General features: G+C 39.1%; 2 protein-coding genes across 2 annotated transcripts; both read right to left on the bottom strand.

Annotated features, from left to right (window-relative positions):
- Window positions 1-2603: 2603 nt before the first annotated feature.
- LOC100888321 (TLC domain-containing protein 2) lies at window positions 2604-10968 on the bottom strand. Its single transcript, XM_003730648.3, has 4 exons — window positions 10708-10968; window positions 9029-9111; window positions 7218-7300; window positions 2604-3626 (listed from the first exon to the last, which is right to left on the bottom strand). The coding sequence occupies exons 1-4, from the start codon at window positions 10893-10895 to the stop codon at window positions 3234-3236; spliced, it is 747 nt and encodes a 248-aa protein (XP_003730696.2). The 5' UTR covers window positions 10896-10968; the 3' UTR covers window positions 2604-3233.
- Window positions 10969-15190: 4222 nt separating this feature from the next.
- LOC115918024 (BTB/POZ domain-containing protein 17-like) lies at window positions 15191-18961 on the bottom strand. The gene is made up of 2 exons (XM_030991038.1): window positions 18716-18961; window positions 15191-16891 (listed from the first exon to the last, which is right to left on the bottom strand). The coding sequence occupies exon 2, from the start codon at window positions 16655-16657 to the stop codon at window positions 15437-15439; it is 1221 nt and encodes a 406-aa protein (XP_030846898.1). The 5' UTR covers window positions 16658-16891; window positions 18716-18961; the 3' UTR covers window positions 15191-15436.
- Between the last annotated feature and the right edge of the window lie 7033 nt (window positions 18962-25994).

Genomic DNA, 25994 nt, shown 5'->3' with positions numbered 1-25994 from the left:
CAGTCTCGGTTTTACATGTTTTCCTCAAAGTTAAAAATAAATGTATTGAGAATTTGAGCTTATTTAATATGTCTCAAATTATGGCATTTTTAAAAAAAATAGGCCTTACATTAGAAAAATGTAAACATACATTTGTTTATGTAATGTTACATGATCATTCTTCATAATTTAGGTTTTTTTCTCAGCTTCATAGCCATAAATAATGATCTTCAATATTTTGTTTCATTCAAACAATTTTTCCCTCAGCATGATTCATTAAATACAGGTAGAAATTACAAAAGACAAGGAAACTATGAGAAGAAAAAAAAAGTAAAAGAAAGAGCGTCGATGTGCTGAAAGAAATTTGTTTACAAAATTGCCCTGATTTGTTGTAAGAGTATATACATGTACTTGAAGCACCATAGAAAACCATCATCATTTGAGCAAATCAGAAAGCATAAAAGTACACAAACATGTACCCTGCTTGTTAGAAAGACGTTGGCTCGCTTACAGAAACAGTTTCATATTGGAGAAAAAGTTGATTTCTCAGTAAGGTGAACATAACCAGGGGTGATAGTGAGCACTAAAAAAAAACAGGTTTTTTGTTTTCCCCTCAACCACGCCCCCCTTGAGTAAAATTTAAAAAAAAAAGAGGATTCGCGGGGAAAAATGGCATCTAACAACATTCCCCCCTTTCGAGTAAGAAAATTGGGGAAAAAATAGGGCAAAATAGGGAAGAATAGAGAAAATAAGAGGGAAATCAGGATAAAATATGGAAGAAGAAAAAAGAAATATTAAAAAAAAAAAAAAAAAAAAAAAAAATGGATTTATTATTTTTTTTTTTTTTATATAAATCGGGAAGAAAAAATAAATTGGGAAAAAAATTGGGAAAAATAAAAAAAATCGGGAAACCGATTTAAATCGGGTTTTTATCAGGCCTGCATAACTTAAGAGCTTTCTGCATCATTTTATCCCTATGTGGAAGAATATATAAGCAAATATCTCATGAAAAAAACATTGCTCAAGAAATCCTCTTGCATAAACTAGAAATACATTCACAACATGTGATGAGAGCCTGATTTAAAGCTTTCCAGTGTTTGTGATTTTCATTACTGGTATTGAAATATTCATTAGTGAATTCATAATTTTGACGGTTCCAAAATCCAAATCCCCACAACACACAATTGTTCCTATTTATAAAACATAAATGCAACCTTTCAAAATAAACTTCCATGTTTATTTTCCTTGATGTAATTGCATGATAGGAAACCCCACACTAAACATCACAAAAATTGTTTGTGTGAACCTAGGAAGACTATCAAATTGAATATGCAAGATTGCAGGAATAACTGAATACTCAATTTATAAATATAAGGAAAGGTGATAAACACTAGTAGACACATCATAAAATATATTAGTTGTCATTCCAAAATTGATTACAAATCTCATGATTATTTCTCTCCCAAAAAGCAAGTCTTGCAATCTTTCTTCATGAAATTTAATTACCGGTATACATCATGATTGGACATTACTGGAGATCCATACCTACAATTAGGAAGAAGACTCTGCTCTGTAATTTTTTCATTCTTATTCTAACGAGCAATGCATAAGTAAGTATACTTTATCAAGTATGGACTCTGTACTGATTACATTGTTTTCAATGGCAGTCCTGTGTTGAGGCTACAGCCCATGGCATTGGAAGCCACTGGGCCAACAGCCCATGGTCTTGGGGTCCTTCATAATGAAGTTTGCCCATTCTCTGTTGAAGTGGCTCAAATTTATTTAGGAAAAACAAAATTGTATAATATTTCTTTAAAGAATCTAATCCCACAAAATATCACCCCCCAAAAAATGAAGCACAGTTTTTCAGTTTGACAAGCCTCGGCCATATAATGGGTTTGTACTTTGTAGCAGTAATTAATTCAGAAAACATAATTACGGCACTATAATTGTGAATCGCAGCTCCATACCCCGCTGTCAAGTGTTGTTGATAACCCATGACTCTGGGTTACATAATACCAACACGTAGAAGGAGTCATCTAGGGATTCGACTAGCGGAGTGCCTGCATGCACTAACCTACATTATATACCATTCCTGCATGCTTCACTGCATATTTAATTTTTGTCCAACCAAAATGGATAATGCACGTTTTATCAAAAGATGTTTCATGTTTATTGATCATATTTATTTCATTCATTTGTGTTGAAAATCATCTGCGAATATTTAATGTTAAAATCCAAAATATATATATATATATATTTTTTTTTACTGCATACAGGGAAACTGTATGCATTCAGCATTTCAGCCATCTACATGTACAGTACATATAATATATGTATAATATAACCAAGTGATAAAATGTGAACTAGAGCATTAAAACCGCCGACATTTATTTCACCATAATTTGTATTAAGAGTCGTTTTCAAACATGATCGTGATATAATTTGTATAACACATATATGAAACAAATATTTAATATTTTTGAATTGATGAGATGTTTCATTAAACTTGTGAAATAGTTTCACTATCTCACTCATACAATCTCCAAATACAATGGACAAACCTGATGCAACAGTCAGGCACTTCATAGAGTATCAAAACATGGGAGGTATTTTTTTTTTTAATAATTTTTTTTAAAGAGTACTTTCCTTTCTTACATAGGTCCCCTCAATATTCCATCTCTGGGTTATGGTATTTTTCTATTTTGTTTTGTATAAAAATGTATAATAGCACATGTAGTTATTGATGAAAGGATCATAACAAGATAAAAAAAACAAGCACCATTGCCTACCGGTATGTTGATAATCTGAAAGATCGTAAAGTATTTGCAAGATGGAAGTATGTATTTCATCAAAGAGGAAAAAGGTAACTTTTAAAGTGATTTTCACTAAGAAAAACAAAAATTGTTGTTGACATGACCATGAAAATTACAGAAATAATATGAAGCACTTTTTTTTATAAACAAAAAAAACACAGCAAAACCAAAACAAACAAACAGATGAATAATGCACTACACAAACGTTAACACTTTCATATATTTGTATTTATAAAAAAAAAGAAAATATATATATGAAAGTCTCTAATGAATAGAGACTCAGAGATGAAGAAAAAAATTGCAGTAATGCGTAGGTTACATGATGTTGGAAGCTCTTGAAAAGAATAGAATCTACATCCATAAATTTCTCACACTAAAATGAAGTAAAAAATAAATATGAAGTGGAAGCCATGTTGATGAAGGTGAAGTGAAGGGATGTTAGGAGTCCATGATGTCAACCTCTCGTTTAGAACTAGAGCTGCTTTTCTTGCCAAAGTCACTGATGATGAGCCTGTAGAATAAGACCAGGTTGATACAAAAGATGGATGCGAGGGTGTACGGTCCCGTCTTGCGAATGATCGGCGGGACGTCCTGCTCCGTCACGACCACCCAGACGCAGAGAAACCCCATGGAGCCCATCCGGCAGACCACGTAGCTCAGGATGTTCAAGTAGGCGTTGAGCCGATAGACCAGGTCCTGTTTGCTGAAGCCATACATGAGCAGGAGCTGTCGGCTGTGCAGGAAGATGGAGTTGAGCTCCAGGATCATGGCGATGTTGATGGTGGCGTACAGCTGACGGAGAGAAAGGATCGTGAAGCATAGAAAGAGGACCTGCAAAAGGCAAGAAGAAAAAGGAATACTCAAACATAAACATTGTAAAATGGGAATTATATCTGAACAGACAATTTCATCCCATTAGCCTTATGCTAACATCCTACTCCTGTCGTATTATGCACATTTAAGCAGTATGGGTGTAGATAATCTATGGCAGCCCTAACCCTAACCTCATTGGCTGAAACCAAAACCTATACCTATAAACTCTAACCATATCACTAAAAATTATAAGCGTACAACCGATGGAAAGTCAACAAACTGATGACTACATACAGTTAGCCATTATATTCTCTACATAGACAAGTACTTGATTTCACGAATATCTTAAATTTTCCCATGTACAAGAAACATGTATAGTATGCCTTTTTACACTACATGTAAAGTGTACATGTACATTACTATATTTTATTAGGTTCAAAACTTGAATTACATACATGTAGCTCAAATAGACTTTGGTATTTTAATTATTGTCAAACACTGTCAAACATGCACCATAATGCTTGACTAAGTACCTTTCCAGCTGCATTTACACTGTAAGCTGAAAAACCCATCAATCTCTCACATTCTGGGTGTTTTGTGTTTTTCCAGAAAAACCAGACTAAAAAACCAACCGCTGGAGTGTTTTTTTTTAACATGCCAGCAGAACTTCACAGATTTTTACGGTGTAAATGCTTGCTATCAAAATATTAGTGAATGATTCTGGTATTTGGTCACGCGATCCTTCTCGCTTATGTGCTTCACCAAAATGAACAAACACAAACATTTTGTATGGGTTTTTCCAGCAGGGCAAATGGCAGTCCAAAAATACAATGGTTTTTCAGAATGTTTTGGGGTTGTGTAAATGGGCCTTCACTATCTTTCGATTTAGGGTTTGGGCAACAATACCTTTTATAATTTTTGTGTAGGCGTATTTGCAAAAAAGGAGTGCCTTTTGTGCTATTGCTATGCCTCTTGGTGTAAAAAAACACTGATCAACAATAAGCATATCCTTGAATGTTGATGTACATGTAGACAATTTCTTTTACACTCAAGAAAGACTGAAGGAGTTAACTACATTCAGCTTTAATCTGCATTTAAGTGCATGTATAGTCCCATGCCATCATTTGCATGGACTCCTTTTCTATGTTCCTATTTTCTAATGTGTATGCTCTCGTGAGAACTTCTCTAATCACACGGTACAAAATTGTCAAAATGAATATCAAAATCACAAACATAATTTGGAGTGAATCATTACTTCTATGATGATACTCAGCAGGATCCATAAGCCATTATAAGGGTACGTCCAAGCCATTTTGCTCCAAACGTTACCGACCTCATCTAAGAATCTGGTTACTGCATTACACTATGAGCATCACTCCATCATCATCATCATCATCATCATTTATTTAAGTACCGGTAGGCATTTACCCTCTTATGGGGGGGGGGGGGGGATTACTGACTTTTGCGCCATGATGGCATTCCCTCCCTCCAGTTCTTCTTATCTCAAGCATTCTCCTCACTTACATGTAAACCAACCTTTCTTCACCATATATTCCAATGAAATATTCGGTCTTTTTTCTATCTTATAAATGCCATCCACTTCCAGACGCCACGCTTGTTTCACAGGTTCATCAGCACACGCTTATCTATCTAAATTCTTTTCTCGTTACCATTTCCACTAGTTTCTTCTAGACCCAACCTTTCCCTGAGCTCACTTGTGTTTTTTTCTTTCTATCTTTCTATCAGACAGTTTCACAAGACACACCTTCCATATCATGGCTCTCTCAAGAAGCAGTGGCATTAAGTGTTTATAATGAATTACTGTTCGGGAAAAAGCAAGAAATCATGACGCTAGGGCCACGCATTCTCAATAGCCGCAAGAGCCTCCTTTGGATATCTCAAGCTTTTTTTGGTTAAATCCTTAGGCCTGTATTCTGAAGTCAGGTTTAGTTAAACTAAACCTGACTTCAGAATATGGGCCTTAGAGATTTAATCAAAATGCTTAGTTGAAAAAACAACACCAGAATCAATGATGCATGTACAATGTGTGCAATATGTACACTATGAATGTACATATTGATATGAATACACTCCAGGGGGTAATATTCGGCAGGCATTATGAAAAATTGAACATCAAATGAAAGACATTGGTGTATTACCTGTAAATTTATGCTTCATAAATGTAGCAAGAAAACAATTCATTTCAATGTACACCAAAATATATGAAAATAATACAATGCCATTTTTTAAAATATATGTCTGCAAATGGAGGTAAAATAAAAGGTATATTATTATTATTTACTTTACAAAAATAAAAGAAAGAAAAACACCTGAAGATTTTGTTCTAAAACATGTTTTAAAAATCTTGGCAACTGACATGCATTTTTCACACTACCAAATGGACCTTGGCATTTCTACAACTGATGCAAAGTGTTCTTCTAAGCAAAAGTTTGATGACATTACTCACATGTAAAGGACATTGTGGACAATCGACATTCAAATTTCAATCACCAATAGCTAGCTTTATTGAGTAACAGGAGTCTGCATGTTTTAAGTTATCCTGAGACTTGTTCATATATGCCAAAGGAAACCATGACAATTCACGTTTCTTTTAAAGCATTTTACTTCATTAAGTGTACTACTGCAGTTTACATTTTGTATGTAACTTATAACACGTAGATCAATAGTGAGTGCTCGTAGGGCTACAGAAACATCATCATAAGTGTAACGCTTCACATTTCTGTATATAACACAAAGCTCAATGTATATGCACAAGTCAATTGTTGCGCACAGTTGCCATTCGTTTACACATAAAAATAAGCGCAGCAGCTTTTTAGCGGCAGTTTACTACGCCATATCTGAACGAGCCTTTAGATGCTAGCTCCGTTCCCTCTGGCACTTATTCACGTAAAAAAATATGTACATTCGTTCACTGTGGCATTGCCAAAACCTTGTAAACTCGCACTAGTAAGAAAGCTGTGTATTGTGCAGAGTGTAATGTATTCTACACACGATTCAATCCATTGTTCACAGTTTATTTATCAGCTTTTGTTTTCATATTTTTTGAGAATCTGAAAGAAGCAAGCAAATCACAAATCATTCTAGTAGTAAAACACATTATAATGAAAATCACCGTTTCCATATTTTGCGCTCTAGTAAACATATCACTAGATTGAACTGCTTCACTCATCATTTCCTACAATCCATCATTTTTCTCTCTCTATCCATACATGTAATCAGTCCGCTACGTAATATCAAGTTCTTTTGTATTATTCCGGCATGTCACATACAGACTTTTCCCCCTCTATGCAAGCCAAACTGAAAATACTGAATACTGTTTTATCAGATTATCATATCTGCTTATGCCATTGCCATGTATCTATATTATGATATTTAAAGTTGCATTTGAAATGTGAGCTAAGCGAATTTCCATTTGACAATAAATTGAAATTATGAAATTGAAATTGAGACTTAATAACTAACATAGGCATTTTGGCAAAGAAATTACACAAGGTTTTCCCTCTAATTCTGTATACAAAATGACGAAGAATGGTGGGATTTAATTGCTAATTGAAAAATATGTGAGAGTTGTTCATATTTTTTACTCACCACAAGATGATGTGTGTATAGCGGCCATGAGTTAGAGAAAGCATTATGAGCCATCAAATCCAGAAGGTCATATGCAAAGTACCCTGTAAAAAGATGATTGTTAAAAAAAAAGTTGATTTTAGTTGATTTAATGGCGCTACTGCAGTTCCGTATCCATTTTTTTTAGCAGTTTCATATCCATTCTTAGCAAAGGAATTTTAGCCCAATTTTTTACTAATTTTAATCATTATCATATATTGCATTTTCCACCTGAATTTGGATCACATCCAACATCGGGAAGCCTCCGTTTAGGGCTTCGATGTTGACGTCGTCGCTCAGTACCGTGTCCGCGCTACAGCTTTGCAACTCAAACTGAAGCTATCAGTCTAAAAATTATGCAAGCTTCTCGTATAGCTTATGGTATCGTGCATGTGCGTAATACCATAAAACATATGCGAAGTTTGCATAATTTTAGACTGATAGCTTCAGTTTGAGGTGCAGAGCTATAGCGCAAACACGGTACTGAGCGACGACGTCAACATCGAAGCCCTAAACAGAGGCTTCCCGATGTCGGATGTGATCCAAATTCAGGTGGAAAATACAATATATGATTATGAATAAAATTAGTTAAAAATTGGGCTAAAATTCCTTTGCTAAGAATCGATATTACTCTGCTAAAAAAACTGCTAAAAAATGGATACGGAACTGCAGTAGCGCCGATTTAATTAAATAAAAAATAATCACCATGAATACACAACACTAAGAACAATAAAAACATATATATCAATCATGTAATCTTTATCCACTGCCACCAATACCTTTCAATTATTTCATGTCACAATATCAAGAATACACTTCTTCATTTGAAAGGGGTTCAACTTTTCTGTTAACAAGCTCTGACTGAGTAGTCAACAGATAAAGTTAAACACAATTCCACTAAGCCTTGAGCCGAGCCTAACTCTATCAGTCCTTGGCTGCATCAAATAAGGAGAAGCTGTAGTTTAGGGCTGATAGATTGCGGTGGACTACCGGTATACGGTCCTTCATAGTCTCAAAATTAAGACGCTCTCATACTCAAATAAATGTAGCCTACACTATAATGGACCGAGGGTTTGTGCCTGCAAACCACCAAGTATGACTTGGATCACACACACAGATGGAGAGGAGAGAAAGAGGGGAAGAGGAAGGAGGGAGAGGGAGAGGAAGGGGAGGGAGGTTGAGAAAAGAGGGAGAAGAAAAGGGGATAAAGAGGGAATAACGAGGGGAGGAAGAGGGGGTAAAGAGGGAGAGGAAGAGGGAGAGGAAAGAGGGAGAGGAAAGAGGGAGAGGAAAGGGAAGAGGGGAAGAGGGGATGAGGGGGGAGAGGAAGGAGGGAGAGGGGTGAAGAGGGAGAGGGAGAGGAAAGGGAAGAGGGAGAGGGAGAGGAAAGGGAAGAGGAAACGTGAGAGGGAGATGAAGAAAAAGAAAAAGGGGAAGGGGAGGGAAACAGGAAGAGGAAGAAGGAGAGGAAGGGGGAGGGGAAGGGGGAGGGGAAGGGGGAGGGGAAGAGGAAGAGAGAGAGATGAAAAGTGAGAGAGAGATGAAAAGTGAGAGAGAGATGAAGAGGGAGAGGAAGGAGAGAGGAAGAGGAAGGAGAGAGGAAGAGGAAGGAGAGAGAGGAAGAGGAAGGAGGGAGAGGGAGAGGAAAGGAAAAAGGAAACGTGAGAGGGAGATGAAGCCTGGAGAGGAAGGGGAGGGGAAGAGGAAGAGTGAGAGGGTGAGGAAGGGTAGGGGAAGAGGAAAGAGGGGGGGGGGGGAATAAGGGGGAGGAGGAAGAGGGAGAGAACATTTACCTCCAGTAAAAGCAATGATGATTTCGGAGCTCAGTGTATAGCCATTTACAAGGTCTTCTTGCAGCTCATGATTGGAGAAGAAACTGGAAGAGAAAAGATGAATAACGATGCTGATCTGTAATATTCATTTATAATATCAATAATATTCATATTTAATCAAATAAATTTGATTAAGTACTGTACATACATGTAATCAAGAATTTTACAGAAATATTTTGTCGCTAGTTAATCAAATCTTGTATTAAAGGACTAAAGGGAATTTTACATTGTTGTACATCTATCAACAAAAAGTCCTAATATATAAAAGGGCTTAGGATTTAAAGAAGGTCATGGGTCAAGTATTTTTTTTTCCTGTCTATGTTTTACATTTAAAGCAAAATATATATAATGTACATGTATATGGGAGAGACAACATAACATTTTTTAAATAGATAATTGCTCTTCCTAATATGACACATTATATCAAAGATGACCATTTAAAGGGAAATCCAACATTGATACTTGATAGCAAACTTCTCTAGAGGAAAGCAGAAAAATCAGAAAAGCATACTGGTGAGAGTAAATCAGACAAAAATGAGTACATATAAGTTATAAATTTGTGAAAGTTGCAATCACTATACTGTAGGTATAGTCTCTTCAAATTGGCTAAATCAGAAATGTCTCTGTTAAGTGTGATGCTCCCAACACACAAAATGACTAAAATTTCAATTTTTCAAAAAAGTATTTCTCCTTTTTAGAGGACCTGTAATAATATACTCTCCATAACATATTTTGAGTACTTTATTATTAGTATTTAGAGGGTAAAAATCACAAATTAATGATATTTTTGTACAAATGGGATGGTAATCCGTAAGTAATGTTAGTACTACGTCACAACCCACCGACAAAATTTGCCAAGTTACGTCACAGGGTTGCCAACTGTCTTTGATTGATTGCACCTACATGTATACAAATTCATAACTTTCTTATATATAATCAGCTATTATTTAAACTTTCATTTTTTCTAATCGTTCTGCTTTTATTAATATCAACTTAATTAGACATATTACTATATTGTAATTAATAGCTTTAAGTTTAAGGCAAGTTAGTCCTCCTTGTAAGTGCGGTAAAATTTGCGGTATGTGTATGGGGAAGGTCGACAAATGTTTGTTTTATGTAAAAAAGTCCACATACTAGATGGTTATTTCTGTTTATAAGATGATGAAGGGATCCTATTCCTAATCCTTATCAAATGATTGGTTGAGAGCGTACACGTAAACCGGGCATTTATTTGCCAGTAGTAACAGTAACACACAATTTTACTACTGAGTAATGACCGGTCATTAGTAAAATCATGTTATAAAACATCATTTTGTAAAACAAATAATACACATAATTTTGTTAAGCATTAGTAAAATTATCCACATTAGCTTCAAAACAGTCCAAACACCCTTGCTTTGCCTTGCCTTGGCTTTGTCGGCTATCGCCTCGGGCGTGTTAATTAGACTGTCCCAAAGGTACCTTGTGTGGTTAATTCTTACTGATGCCCTCATTGCTGTGTGTTATTTGTAAACTATTCTAACTTGTCGTAGCTTTAGGTACGTTCATTATCATGATCATGCATCATCTCCCCAACTGGTGCTGCCAGCGCTAGTCCGCATCAGGCTTCACCCTCCCGAAGTTTCGGCGTATAAACTTACCAGTACGTGCCAAAGATTCCCACGATCAGGGCGTGGATGAGGGAGCATATCGCATTTCGCCATTTATGACGACTCTTGTCGGCGTATTTTTCAGGTGATGGTAAATAATTGAGTGCCTTGTTAAGGCAGACAAATCCAGTAAAAGAAAGGCACGTCGTAGAAATGCTGGTGTCAGACAGAATCAACATTCTGCATGCCTATAGATGACTTTCTTTTGAAGAATCGCACTGCCTGCCAGCTGGGAATCTGGGAATGGGAGCGGTGATGATGGCATGATATGGATTCAAGATCAATCAAATGGAATGCGCATGCGCGGATATCATAGCTACGCGATTTTTCATTCGAGACATTTCATGCACCCTTGCACATGTACTTGGTCATTGTCATTGATTGATTGATTGATTGATTTGATTCGCCAAGCCTCCAACACAGGGGCGCCGGAAGTGGTGGGTTGGGGGGGGGGGGGGGGGGGGGGGGGGGGGGGGGGGGGGGGATAACGCATATACATTTAAAAAATTTGTATGCGTTTGTTGGAAAATTACAAATTCCCAAATTTACAGTCAGGCAAAAAATATGCTTATCTAGAAGCATTTATGACACGGCCTGCAGAACGGCGGTGATCAGGGGGCTTGAGCCCGAAAGTATGTGAAGAAAGAGAGAAAGAATAGTGACCTGCCAGGGTCACAATACGGGGGCTCCACCCCTGGACCCCACTAAAGGCCCTAAGGCGGCCCTGGATGTTCGATCATCTGACCGTAATTAATTACCTAAAACCCCTGAGCTTCCGGTGACTCTGTCCCCTGGACGCCCAACAAGGGCCCTAAGGCGGACCCGTAGATGCTCATCTTACCGTAATCAAATGCCTAAAACCCCTGAGCTTTTTAATATGGAGCTCATCCCCTTGAAAAGTGGCGGATCCAGGGGGGGGGGGGCTTCCCCTGGGGGAAAAACAGTTAAAAAACGTTAATTTTACCTTTTTTTTGGAGATGGGCCCCCTCCCCTGGCGCTCAAGGGGGGGGGGGGGGGGTGTTGCGATTTTTCAAATTTTTGAGGGCCAAAAAAAAAGTGCTACCCCCCCCCCCCCCTTATTCACCGGCTGGCTGTTTCGTTGCTAAATATTTTCTAACGAATTGGGCCCCCTCTTTGGCCCCCTCCCCTGCCGCCGCCTGGATCCGCCCCTGCCCCTGGACCCCCGCAAATTAGTGACCTAGCTGCCAGTGTTACAAATAGGGTATCAAAATATGCTCATGGCTGACCGTAATTAAATGCCTAAAACCCATAAGCTTATAGAGGCTCCGGACCCCTGGACCCCACCAGAGGCCCTAAGACGAGCCTCTGAATTCGTCATTTGACCATAATTAAATGCCCCAAACCCATGAGCTTTAAGGGGCTCAGCCCCCTGAACCCAACGCCAATTAGTGTAGTGACCTACCAGTGTTCACAAAGTAAGGTAACTAAATACGCTCACCTGATCATAATTAAATGCCTTAAACACCTGAGCTTCCGGGGGCTCCATCCCTTGACCCCCGCTGGGGCAAATTAAGCTCCTTGACCCCCACGCCAATTTACGCTCCACTCGCTTTGCTCGCTACGCTCTACCTGATCGTTAATACTCCACTTTGAAAAACGTTCCGCGGGGCCTGCATGTAACATATAAAAGTGCTCGGAGTGGTAATGCAGATTTGTCTTCTGCCCCCCCCCCCCCTCCAAACGTTTTTGCTCGTTACGCCACTACCCCTTAAAATCAGTTATTCCTGACCAATCAACAGCAGTTAGTTGAAGAATGAAACTCTCTTCTGTATATTTCTTCATGGTTCTGATATCACTAGTCCTGTGATGACCTATATAGCCAGTCTAATATATTTCCGTGAACAAAAATAAATGAATGGTCGCCAAAACCAAGATCAATGACATCACTTTGACTTATTTTATTTTCTTCGCTACAACTAACATGATCCAGTAGAGAAGAACTTATAGGAATAACGCGCGTTGCCTCTTTCATGAGTTTGCTTAACCCGTGAAGACTCAAAAAGTCAATATATTGTTTTTAGCCAGAGGCGATTTGTTTTAAAGAAGACAAAATATTAATGTCTCCTAAAAGAATAATTTTGTTATCCTTCTTTAATATATCAAGAATATTGGACAATACTTTCTCGATAAACAATTTTTTAATCCCGGAGGTCTATACAGAACGCCTTCAGCAATTAGTTTTAAAGCGGGACTGAACCACTTGTATCTACTTGCGCCCTCTATATAGCCAACAATGCCTAAGCGGTACCCATTGGCCCCCATGATCCCCTTTTTCTTATGTTAATTGCATGGGTGTCGATCTGTAACTGATACCTATTCATCCCCCCTGATGAATAGGTATTACGTAAGGATCGACACCCATGGTTAAATGATTGAGAGCTGATTTGATGAGATATAATCCCTCCTGGCCAAACTAGTGCAGATAGGCCCTTTTCCCCGGGCTTTCACGCTATCAAGCGATCGCTTATTGTAATAGCACTTCTTCTTCTGCAACTTTCTTAATAATAATTATTGGTATTATGTTACGAGTTAAATGTTCTTTTATTGTCATCATTTATTATTGCTACATGTATATTGTATACACATTAACAAACTGTTTATATTTTGTATGTGCTATATTGCTGAAATGTAACTTAATTTGTATCTTGCAGAAGAAAATAAATTAAAAAGGGAGCATGTGTATAATTTTAAGTTAGCAAACAGGGAACCGACGATGTTAAATCCTTTCTAAAGGACTGTTACGTATATTATTGGTTTGTTTGTCTTTTCTTTTTAAATCGATATATTCAAGATAAGATAACAATAAGGATTACAAGAGCATTCACTTTCTGCTTAAAATTGTCTTTTTATTATTATTTCTTGTTAACATAATTAGCAGATCTGTGTAAATAAGTGCAAATATAACAAGTGTAATGTACATGAGGTTTAAAAAAACGAACGAACCCAAACATTTCGTAGATATAAATTCCTTCAAACAGAACAACAACAAAGACAAGGAAATACACTTTATTGAATATAGAATACTTAAAACAATTTTAGCTAACAATATTTTCTGTAATACAATATCCCTTCTACTTCTTAATCTTGATTAATGTATTTATTAATTCAAGTTTTAAATCTATTTTTTTTTATTTAGGTTAACCATCAAATCAATAGAATATAAACATGAAGGAAACATGAATGCAAAGTTGTTGCTACACAAAACACCAATCATGAAGAAAACTATGTTTGAATTGATTTTTAGAATAAAGAAACGCCTATGATATGCATCAATTAGCTCAATGACAGACTTAATAGGACGAGTTATAATTTAAACACGGCCCTTCATAAAGAAGAAGGGTCAGGGTCCTATAGGATCTTACAGCTCGTTTGTATCTCAATGCGAATTAAAGAAAAGAAGATTGTCCTGTTTTGTTTTGGAAAGCGCCTGTGTCAGTAAAGACTATCATGATGTGATCATTGTTAAAGCATGGACCTACTTAGTGGGTCCATGGTTAAAGAAATCCGCTGGCAGTGCTTCTTGCAGAAAATAACATCGTTTTGTAGATACTGAAATTGTATTATGCCTGACCTTTGGGCAAGCTGTAATAAGCGACAAAAGGATCATAACTTTAACATTTAAGAATCCACACACAATTTCATTGTTAAAGGCGTTGTTAATTACTTGTTATACACAGATATGAAATCGTACGAATTGTTGAATACGCAATTTCTATGGGCGAATTTGAACTCCTCCCTTGCGTCACAAAATGGCCCATAAAGCGAAAAAACCCTCTACTAAATTTGGCAATAATGGTATCAGTTTTCATTTGGAAAAATATGAACCCATTATAGGATAAATATAGTCCGTCTATTTGACCATACTCTAATTTATAGCCTACATTCGAGCGCATCTTTTCTGGCCTGCGACTTCTACTATCTGTATCATTTACAAAACAGTATAAATGCCTTCTTAATCAAAAGCAAAATTGATGGATTTTTCCAAATGAATATAATGACACAAATGATTGAGATTACGGAATTGAAATAAAGCAAGATAAACATGAGCATGGGAGTAACACTATAAACAAATAATTATATTTTATAGCAAAGACTTATGAGAGTAGATTTTGACGAAAAGCACAACAAGAATCGAATTCGAGATTAGAATTATAAAATGTTAGATCACCCCTACAATCAGACGTACCAATGATCGGTTACTTCTTTGACTGTCGTCAGTCAGTTCCTCTGAGTTTAGGATTACATGCAATTATTACATGATTATGGTCGATATCTCATCCGGTAGCGAAGCGTTGGTCAACTCGATTGGCAAGCTGGAGGGGAGGAGAAGGAGGAGGAAGAACGGGGAGGGGGACTCTGGTATATTGGGGGAAGGGAACAACGATGTGAAAGGCAAGGGGGAGGGGAGGGGAGGAGGGACGGGGGGGGGGGGGACACTGGTATATTGGGGGAAGGGAGCACCGAGAATGAGAAATACGAATGAACAATGCTTTAAATTATAGGAAGAGAATGTGGAAGAGGGCTGGGTCATGTTAACTATATGTCTCGACCTATCCACGTCTCTTGTCATTTCAGCTCTTACCCCTTCTCTGTCTCTCTCTCTCTCTCTTTTATTTTTGTTTACAATGTGATTAGAGATACGTGCCCACTGGAGTTACGCCAATGGTCTCATCAATCTATCCTCAGTGCATTCGTACATTTACTTGTCTTTAGACTGACTTTCTGGGCTTCGATGAATGACAACGGACACTCTCACTTTGACTTTCGCTGTCAGTGACCGAATGGTGCAGGGTGTTTCGAAAGTGAAAAGAGGCACATCATTCGTTTCCCCACCACGTTCCTGGTCTTGATGTTTCGACAACAGAGGACGCCTTGAAGCAAATACATAATCAGACCCATCTTCATATTTGACCTGTACTGCAACTTCGACAACCTGGTCACCTCGGTACGATTCTTCAGCTCTCTGAACCCGCGCACCCGTCATTGGGTAGAACTGATTATAGTAATGCTTGATCTTTCGTATAATGCCGATATTTAGTCCACACAATACATCGTGTTCCTGTTCAAAGGTTCGGTGAATCCGTTTTACGTCAATAAACCATTCCTTGCAGTCATCGATTTTGTAATGCTTTGGGGTGCATTCTTTTCTACCGTTCACCAGGACGTTTTGAAGAAGACTATACGTTGATTCTACTACTTTGAACTCCATGAACCCTTCTTCGTCCCACTTCTTTCCCGTTGTCGCGCCTTCAGAATGGCCGAACAGTGCAACTGGCGGATTCAGATAAAGCCGAGGAAGTAGTACAGGTTGGAGGATTTCGTCGGCAAATCCCTCGCGGTAGAGTGAATGTTGCTTAAGGGCGTCTACTAGAAATGCCGGAATGACTTCCTCTAATCGTCTCATGATGTCAGACGACCCGACTGCTTTAAGCTGGAGAGCTGACATGAAAGGAAACCGAATGTGCCCTACTACGGTCTTGAAGGTCTCGTCGTCTGTGCAGTTAGTTAACCACGGGATCAACTTCTGGAGCAGTGTGAACTCGTCTTTGACGACGAGACTTTGGTCATTGCAATCCAGTAAGGCAATGATCAACGACGAATCAAGAACCTGCAACTGCTCTGCAGTTAGGAGCTCGAAGTTAGAACGAAGAACACTGATGCACGACTGTATGGTGTGTGCCATTTTGTACTTCATAGCCTGGATGAGTACCGAGATAGCCGAAGATGCATCCATTTTCAGGTCTCCGATGTAGCTGTCACAAAGCTTGTTCAGCTCGTCGATCTCGTACGTGTTGCTCATCTGCAGAAGTGGCATGATGTTGTCCTCTGTGAAGGTTACCGCATTAGTATACAGGAACTTCAGAAACGTACCAAAGACCTCGGAGCAATCGGGATCCTCATCGAGTCGGTACGTCCGCATTCCTGGATCTTCGGCATGGCCACCTACAGCCAAGTCTTTCTCTGAAGTCTTGAGGATATCCTTCAAGACGCTGCTCCACGACGAAAGAATAAGACGATGGGCATGAAAAGAGTGAGTTCCAACCAGTAAAGTAATGTCGCTGTAGGTAGGATCGTTGAAAAAGCGTCCGAATTCAGGCTCGATGGTAGGTACGTCTAGGTGTGGTAGACCAGCTTGTTTTAAACGGCGTGCTTCCTGTGAGACGTGCAATTGTGGGAGAAGTATTTATGAGAAGAATTATTTTGATATGCATGACTACAATTTGTTCAGGATTGGAAAGGAGATAATCAATGACAAAAGCCAATAAGTAAAGTGAAACAAGTTCACATAAACATTTCCGTATTCCTCTCATGGGGGATGAGATACACTTCACGAGACCGACAGCCTACGATATCAACGATATGGGGGGGGGGGGGGGGGGGGGGGGGGGGTCCTCGAAATTTAAAAATTTGCACCCCCCCCCCTTGAGCGCCAGGGGGGGGGGGGGGGTCGTGTGTTTTTACATGATTTTTTTTTCGCAAGGGGGGGGGGGGAGGCCGGGACCCCCGGGCCCACCTACATCCGCCACTGTCGTGGGCTTTCTGTCTTCTGAAATGTCGCGGGATAGTATTTTTATTTTGGTAATGATCTTAAAATAGACCTACTGCTATCGCATTGGTATCGCAACGTCAAAATATGTCGATCACAGTAAAGTTAAATCAGTAGATAACAAAGCAGGTTTGGAATTATTTTAACTGCTTTTATGAACTTATAGGCCCGGAAGTTTGTTCTCGCGGACAGCAATATTATGGCTACAATTATTCATAATGTGTAATAATTAAGTCACCGTACACCATTATCGTGGTATAAATAGGTCTTACCAAATTAAAAGTGATGGCAAATCTTAGACTTCGAAACATTTATATAAAATTTAGTAGTAGCAGTAGTAGTAGCAGCAGTATTTTTTATTCGATACCAGTGATTTACAAATGTTGCTGAAATGACATGATTTTCCAGTATTTTTTTCTCTTTTTTTTTTTGTAAGTCATAGCTTTGTATGCGTTTGTTGAAAATTAGAAATTCCCAAATTTACAGTCAGGCGAAAAATATGCTGATTTAGAAGGCTTTATGTCATGGTCTGCAAAACGGCTGGGCTTGGGGGCTCGAGCCCCCATAACTTTTTGAAAAGGTATGATACAGAGAAAAAGAAAGAGAGAGAGAAAAAAAAAAGTGACCTGCCAATGTAACAAATGAGGTATCAAAATATGCTCATCTGACCGTAATTAAATGCCTAAAACCCCAGAGCTTACGGAGGCTCCGCCCCCGCACCCAACCAAGGGCCCTAAGGCGGTCCCCTGGATGCTCATCTGACCGTCATTAAATATCCATAAAAAAAAACCGAGCTTATGGGGGCTCTGCCCCCCTGGACCCCACCAAGGGCCCTAAGGCGGTCCCGTGGATGCTCATCTGACCGTAATTTAATGCCTAAAAACCCTGAGCTTCCGGGGGCTCAGCCCCTTGACCCCCCTGCTGAGGCTCAGGCCCTGGACCCCACGCCAATTTACGCTCTACCTGATCGTTAATACGTTCCGCGGGGCTTGCATGTAAGTAACGTGTAAGAGTGGTGATGATGCAGATTTTTCTTCTGCCCCCTCCCCCCGCACTTCCAAACGTTTTTTAGTGAAATCTTTCTTTTCTTATTTTGGCCCTCTCATTTCCCTCCATACTTCATTTTTGTCATGTTTTTTGTTTTTTTCGGGGGGGGGGGGACACAGAAACATTGAGGGTGTTTAACCCCCCAACACCCCCTCCCTGCGTACGCACATGGGAGTAGTAGTAGTAGTAGTCATTGTATTAGTAGTACATTAGAAGTAGTAATAGTAGTATACGTAGTGGTAGTAGTAGTAGTAGTAGTTTTAGTAGTAGTAGTAGTAGTAGTAGTAGTAGTAGTAGTAGTAGTAGTGATAGTGCAGTAATAGTAAAAGTGGTAGACTTTTGTAGTAGTAGTTGTTGTTTAAAGATTATTACTCAATTGATTACCTCTATTTGCTGTGCTCGTTCAACTGGTTCGTCATCGCCGTTGCGTTCGATAAAGCCCTGCCTGACGAGTCTATCCGCAAATCACCTAGCCTGATTATTAGGCCCTCGTCATGTAAAAATAGTTCTTCGTCGTCGTCGTCATCGTCGTACCACATCCTTGGATATACTCTCATACAATTCTAAAGAAATCACATACATGAGGAAAAAAGACAGACATGTGAATTATAATGTTTATAATTATGGCAATGTCCGGCAAACAATGATTCATATTACTATTCGTTAAAAGGTTAACCCTGTGTAATGTTTAATTGAGACAGAGAGACCCCATTGTTGTATCCGCATTTCATTTCATTTTACCTCAGTTACTCCACCAAACCGACTATACACACCCAGGGCGTCGCCAAAGGGGGGGGGGGTGTGGGGGGGGGTGCGGATATTGTCGGTAATTGTCGATATTGCGCTGCCGTCGGGAAAAAGAGAAAAGGGGGGGAAAGAGAGGGGAAAAAAGAGAGGGAAAAAAAGAGAGGGAAAAAAAGAGAGGGAAAGGAAAGAAAAGAAAAAAAGAAAAGGAAAAGAAAAGAAAGAAAGGAAAAAAAGGAAAGAAAAGGAAAAGAAAGGAAAGAAAAGAGAAGAAAGAAAGAGAAAAAAGAAAAAGAGGGGGAGAGGAAAGAAAGGAAAAGAAAGAAAAGGAAAAAAAGAAGAAAAAAGTGAAGGGAAACAAAAGAAACGGGGGATGAAAGAGAGGAGAGAGAGGGGAGGTAAGAGTCTGAGAGAGGAGGAGTGGGAGTAAAAGAGAAAAGGGGGTTGTTGGGTGGAGTCGTCTCGTCGAGGGAGCAAGAAAGACACGGGTAAATATGTTGATGTGTCGGTTCAGCTGTGTCGGTATTCTTGCTCGATCCTCATCAATGCATAAGTTTGAAGTCGGTGAGATGTATATTGTCGGTCGGCCGACAAGTTTTTTTCCCTACGAACTGCGACTTCTTATCCGCTGTGACGACTTCGAGAGTGACTACAACTACAATACTTGTATTTTCTCGAAGTTTCACTTTCCTATAATATCAGCTAAAGAAATCAGAGGTTTAAAATTTTCGGGGAAACTAAATTCAAACAAGGTTTAAGAGTCAACAACGGTACGACGAATCATTTTCCTTTCTTTATATTGTGATGAAACGCTGAAAAATTCCGCGCTTCGCGCGGAAGGGGAAACTTTATTTAGACGAGTCGAGAACGGAACGACGAATCGTCTTCTTTCTCTAATAATTTAGGAAACGTCAAAGCTTCCGGGCTTTGCGCGAAGAGGGGAAACTGAATTCAGACAAATTAATAGGGCTCATTTAGAGTCGAAAACGGTACAACGAATCGTGTTCTTTCTCTAATAATTTGAGGAAACATCAAAGCTTTCGCGCTTCGCGCGAGAGGGGTAAACTGAATTCAGATGAATAGGGCTTAATAATTATAAGATTCGAAAACGGTACGAGGAATCGTCTTCCTTTCTCTATATTGTGATGGAACGCCAAAAATTCCGCGCTTCTTCGCGCGGAAGGGGAAACTTCATTTAGACGAGTCGAGAACAGAACGACGATCGTCTTCTTTCTCTAATAATTTAAGGAAACGTCAAAGCTTCCGCGCTTCGCGCGAGAGGGGGAAACTGAATTCAGACAAATTAATAGGGCTTATTTAGAGTCGAAAACGGTACAACGAATCGTATTCTTTCTCTAATAATTTAAGGAAACGTCAAAGCTTCCGCGCTTCGCGCGAGAGGGGGAAACTGAATTCAGACAAAATTAATAGGGCTCATTTAGAGTCGAAAACGGTACAACGAATCGTGTTCTTTCTCTAATAATTTGAGGAAACATCAAAGCTTTCGCGCTTCGCACGAGAGGGGTAAACTGAATTCAGATGAATAGGGCTTATTAAGAGTCGAAAACGATACGACGAATCGTCTTCTTTCTCTAATAATTTAATAAAACCAAAACTTCCGCGCTTCGCGCGGGAGGGGGAAGCTTCATTCAGATTAGGATTAAGAGTCGAGAACGTACACCGAATCGTCTGCTTTTTCTCATAATGTAAGGAAAAGTCAAAGCTTCCGCGCTTCGCGCGAGAGGGGGAAACTGAATTCAGACAAAATCTGAATTCAGACAAAATTAATTAGGGCTTATTTAAAGTCGAAAACGGTACAACGAGTCGTGTTCTTTCTCTAATGATATGAGGAAACGTCAAAGCTGAATTCAGATGAATAGGGCTTACTAAGAGTCGAAAACGGTATGACAAATCGTCTTCTTTCTCTATTAATTTAATGAAATGTCAAATGCGCTTAAAACTTTCGCTGCGCGCGGGAGGGGGAAGCTTCATTCAGATTAGGATTAGAGTCGAGAACAGTAAACCGAATCGTCTTCTTTTTTTTATAATAATTTAATGAAACGTCAAAGCTTTCGCGCTTCGCGCGGGAGGGGGGGAAACTTCATTCAGCCTAGGATTACCAGTCGAAAACGGTACAATTAATCGTCTTCTTTTCCTAATAATTTAAGGAAACGTCTAAGCTTCCGCGCTTCGCGCGGGAGGCTCACCACCCACACCCCCTTATGAGCGCGCCTTTAAGTGATTCTCTTGCTCACTACCGCCCCTCCCTAAAATAAGATCCTAGCTCCGCGCCTGCATTAAAATATATAGCTATGATGCTGACTAAATTTAAGAAATAATTCGTATATTAATGTCGTCGAGGAAAATGACCATTTTGGCGCATATGCAAGTACTATAGGTAGTCCATAGGAAAAACAATTTAGCCTTCGCCCCAGTTTATAGGGTTTGACTTTGTAGATATTGGAAATTTAATTTTGTCGGTAATTGGGGCTACTTTTTCGGTAATCGTTGGCCTCTACACCCCCCCCCCCCCCCCCACTGAAAAAGGCCGAGCGACGCCCCTGTACACACCGATTCAAAACCGACCGCTATTTTACCTTTTGTTACCTTTAGTGAAACCTGTAGTCGATCTGGTTCGGACTCGTGACAGATCTAATAGACCAAGACACCTTTACATTTTTAATTGGAATTTTGAACATTAATATGCGGGTCATACAGAGTGTAGTCTTTCTATTGACTTGTTTCTCAAGCCGTATTGCTAAAATGCCTTACTTCTCATATTCTATCTTCAACAAAAATTTTGGTCAGAAAAGTTCACATTATTATGTTTTTCCAACATTTTTTGACATTTACAGCAGAAATTTCTTCGAAATTCATTAGAGTGACATCTCTCTCTTCTCATCAATCTCTCCTTTTTCCAGACTCTTTTGTCATAAGTATAGGTGGCTTTTAAAATAATGTTTCGTTCGGCGATGGACGTAAGAGCCATACACAGAGTTTGGCCCAGGCGTGGATCCAGGATTTCTTGGGGGGGGGGGGCCAAATTTGAAATCAATCTGAAAATTTAGTGTGCTGAAATTGAAAATCGTGCCGGCCGATATTTCGCTCAGCGGGGGGGGGGGGGGGGGGGGGGGATTGCAGTGAGCACTAATTCTTGGTGGGGAGGAATTTTGAAGAAAAAACTTAAGCAAAAAAAAAAGAAGAAAAATTTCTGTTCACAAATTTGTTTACTTTTTTTTTTGGTGTGTGTGTGGGGGGGGGGGGGGGAGGGGCAAGGCCCGCTCGCCCCCCTGGCGATATTTCGCTCAGTGGGGGGGGGGGGGGGCGTGGATCGAGGATTTCTAGGGGGGGGGCCCAAATTTGAAATCAATCTGAAATTTAGGGTGCTGAAATTTGAACATCATGCCGGCCGATATTTCGCTCAGTTGGGGGGGGGGGGGATTGTAGTGAGCACTAGTTTTTTTTTGTCCCGGAAATTTAAAAATCGCGCGCCGGCCGATATTTCGCTTAGTGGGGAGGGGGTGACCCCCTTGAGCAAAAAAAGAGAAGAAGGTCAAATGCTGTGAGCACTACTTTTTCTTTTCATGTCCCCGGAAATTTGAAAATCGCGCCGGCCGATATTTCGCTTGGTGGGGAGGGGGGGGGGGGGGGGGGGGGGGGTTGTTGGAAATTTGAAATCGTTGCCGGCCGATATTTCGCTTAGTGGAGAGGGGATGACCCCCCTTGAGCCCCCCAAAAAGAAGATAAATTTCTGCTCACAATTGTAAATTATATTTTTTTTTTGGGGGGGGGGGCAAGGCCTGGGGATCCGCGCCTGGTTTGGCCAACCCGGTTCGAGTTGGACATAATATGGCGACTACTGCTTTGTTGGGCATAGGGCAAGCACACAACATAAGAATATACGCCATGTTATGACCCAGTGAAACCAAGTTGGTCAAACCCTGTGTATAGATGGCTCTGACCCCAAACACACCGATGAGACCGACAACAGATCAATCAAACAATGACATTACATCATATGGCCAAGAATCTGACGGTCTGGCATCGGTTTGGAGTTGGTCTGGTGATGTGACTAAGGTATTAAGTATGTATGTGCCTCTTACAATGTTATACCTTTGCTGTGTAAATATTCACCTATTGAAAAACAATTTAGTACAGTTTGAGGGATACGATTGGAACCTTTATTTTATTCAGTACATCATTCTTTTATCTCATCAAAAGTAAAAAATGATAACAGCTATAATTGAGCGATAATGACAATTTTATCAAACAATGGTCAATAACAATCATCGATGCTAATAAACATGATGGATTTTGTCTATCAAAATGGTAAATATGAAACGATTTAAAACATTAGAATCAAAGTGAATGTATCAGACTTCTGTGTACTGCATTAGATTTCATGAGATACATTTTAACAAAACATGCAGATGATATGACATAATATTTACAGCCTGATTAGTATTTACACTATTTAGTTAAGCAAGGCTCCATGAGCAACCGGGGGCGGATCCAGGGTTTCATTTTTTTAAAGAGTGGGCACATATTCCTCTAACTTTTTCTGACAAGCAATAAAAGATAAATAAATAAAGAATAAATGAATGAAATATATATATATATATATATATATAATATATATATATACATAACTTACATTTTATTAACGGAAAAATATATATAATCCCAAATGGTACACTGACAGGACATTTAACAAACTGGTATATTACCCAAATTCAAAACAAACATAATTAACTAATGACTAATGAATGAACCTATCCTATAAGTTTCCTATGCCTACACACATACGTAGAGGGTAGTAATTATATTGTTCAATTGTTAACAGGACATGAAAATGTCTGCTAATGACCATGTCACTTAATGACTCATTTTTGTCACTACATAAGTCCGTCTAATGACGCTGAAAGGTATATATATATATATATTCAATATATATATATATATGTATATATAAATGAATGAATGAATAAATAGATAAATTAATTAAAAATAAAGGCCAAGATCTTAGAAAAGGAAGGGGTTATTAGTTTAGTCGTGGCCCATAAATCCGCAAATGGTGCCAAACGTTGACAGACAGCTGGAAGAAAGTACAAACAATTCTTCCGCTTATATACTGCTAATACCATACTAGATACCCATTCAGCAATTTCGAAAAATAATATGAAATGGAAATATATAATACTCTAAAGACAATTTTTTTAAAGTACACAAAATCATAAAGAAAGTAATTCACATTTTGAATCCAAAGATTGTCACTGAATTTAAATCGTACTCTAATTTATTTACTTAGTGAAAATTTTAAAATAATAATAATTATACAAAATCAGATCTATGAAAACGTCATGCCATCTCGATATTGAAGTAATATGTAATGAATATGGATTAATTTCTACGGGCTCTAATTTGAAACTTGTCATTCTGCGCGTATGTAAGGTATTCATAATTCAGTTTTGTAGATAAGCATTTAAAGCGTAGGTGCTCTGATTGGTCTGATTATAATCATGAAGCTTTTTTATAGTATCCTTGCGGGTAGACATGTGATGATATGTTGTCACCTAACACCCGAACCATAGGTCCGCCTATAACAAATGTTTTTGTTAGATAGTTTAGATACCAAAATACTATGAATATTCATTCTGTCCACATTTCCGTCTTGTAGAAGTAAATAACTAGAAAACCTTTCATCACAATTTGTTTCCATTTCTTTAACCCTAATAAGGCCGGGGCCTTAATGCTCCCCCCCCCCCCTGTCGAATTTTGCCGCTGCATCAGGAACCCCTGAACCTTTGGCGCTGAAATGTCACGAGTTTTTTTTCCTCATGTCTCCCGCACATTTTGATAACAAATTGTTATAGGCGGACCTATGGTTCGGGTGTTAGGTGAAAAAATATCATCACATGTCTATCAAAATATGTATTCTCGCAAATGTGTGCGTGTGTGGAATATGTCTCCCCCCCCCCCCCAAAAAAAAAAAAAAAAAAAAAAAATTGCATATTGTCATACAAATATTAAAACAAAATAAATCAATAAACGAAAATAAACATTAATATCTTATTCAATATATTTCAATCTATCGCCATGCTAATTTTCACATAAATTGGACCTTCCTGGGCCGAGATATTAGGGGATAATGCCACCGGCCGTATTCAGATCTCAAATAGCCGGCCTTTTTAGGGTTAAAGTGAAAAGCCCTTCGGAATCAAAACAAAAATCCACAAGCACGGTCTATGTGGTTTTCTCATCTTCGTCCTCCAAAATGACGCAACATGGAGTATCATTATTTCAGGGTCAGAGATCCCAGTAGGAAATGTGAATTGGGTATCTCTTGAAGTAACCTTCCGTTGATATGGCGTTGTGATGGCGCCGGAGGGAGGCACTTTGAGCAAAAGATAGGCTCTGTGCCACCATGAACAAGTGCTCGTACTCCCAAATGAAGTAGTACTTCCGTGGATCCTCATTTGCATTTATTTGGATGATTACTTCATTTGGTGAATCTGGGCTCCGGGTGACCGTGATGAAGCACCTGAAAGTAGATGCTTTTTGAAAAAAATGTTTTTGTCTTATCCGCTTGCCCTCCCAAGACAGGCATTCGTGACGATATCTACTGCCATCAATGTGAACTGTGATCGGCTCATTCATTGGTTGGTCGCAGGTTGAGATAGATTTCTGGTCTGTGAATCTGGCTTCATCGCTGGGTTCAGGTATAGTCTGGCCATGGGAAATCCTCTGGAAGGTCATCGAGATACCTTCTTTGTACAATGCCTGTTGCTGCCAAGATTTAAGGAGTATGTCTGGCATCATTTCCTGGGCTCTGCAGAAGGCGGGCGTCTCTGTGGCTTTCTTCAGTTGTAAGCATTCATGTAGGGGAAACGAATGAGCTTGATGATACTAAGAAGTGTGT

Source organism: Strongylocentrotus purpuratus, unplaced genomic scaffold (assembly GCF_000002235.5).
Source record: "Strongylocentrotus purpuratus isolate Spur 01 unplaced genomic scaffold, Spur_5.0 spur5_scaffold_2, whole genome shotgun sequence".
In the NCBI taxonomy this organism is placed as follows: Eukaryota; Metazoa; Echinodermata; class Echinoidea; order Camarodonta; family Strongylocentrotidae; genus Strongylocentrotus; species Strongylocentrotus purpuratus.
Note: the sequence above shows the minus strand (reverse complement) of the source record. Positions and strands in the feature narration are given on the sequence as shown.

What these genes read in the sequence shown, in the direction of transcription:
- LOC100888321 (XM_003730648.3), bottom strand. Translation starts at nt 10,895, where the DNA reads ATGTTGATTCTGTCTGACACCAGCATTTCTACGACGTGCCTTTCTTTT. An exon ending in CATCATTGCTTTTACTGGAG is followed by an intron (nt 7,301 to 9,028) that starts GTAAATGTTCTC and finishes ATCTTTTTACAG; the next exon opens with GGTACTTTGCATATGACCTT. An exon ending in TATACACACATCATCTTGTG is followed by an intron (nt 3,627 to 7,217) that starts GTGAGTAAAAAA and finishes TGCCTTTTGCAG; the next exon opens with GTCCTCTTTCTATGCTTCAC.
- LOC115918024 (XM_030991038.1), bottom strand. Translation starts at nt 16,657, where the DNA reads ATGCGGACGTACCGACTCGATGAGGATCCCGATTGCTCCGAGGTCTTT.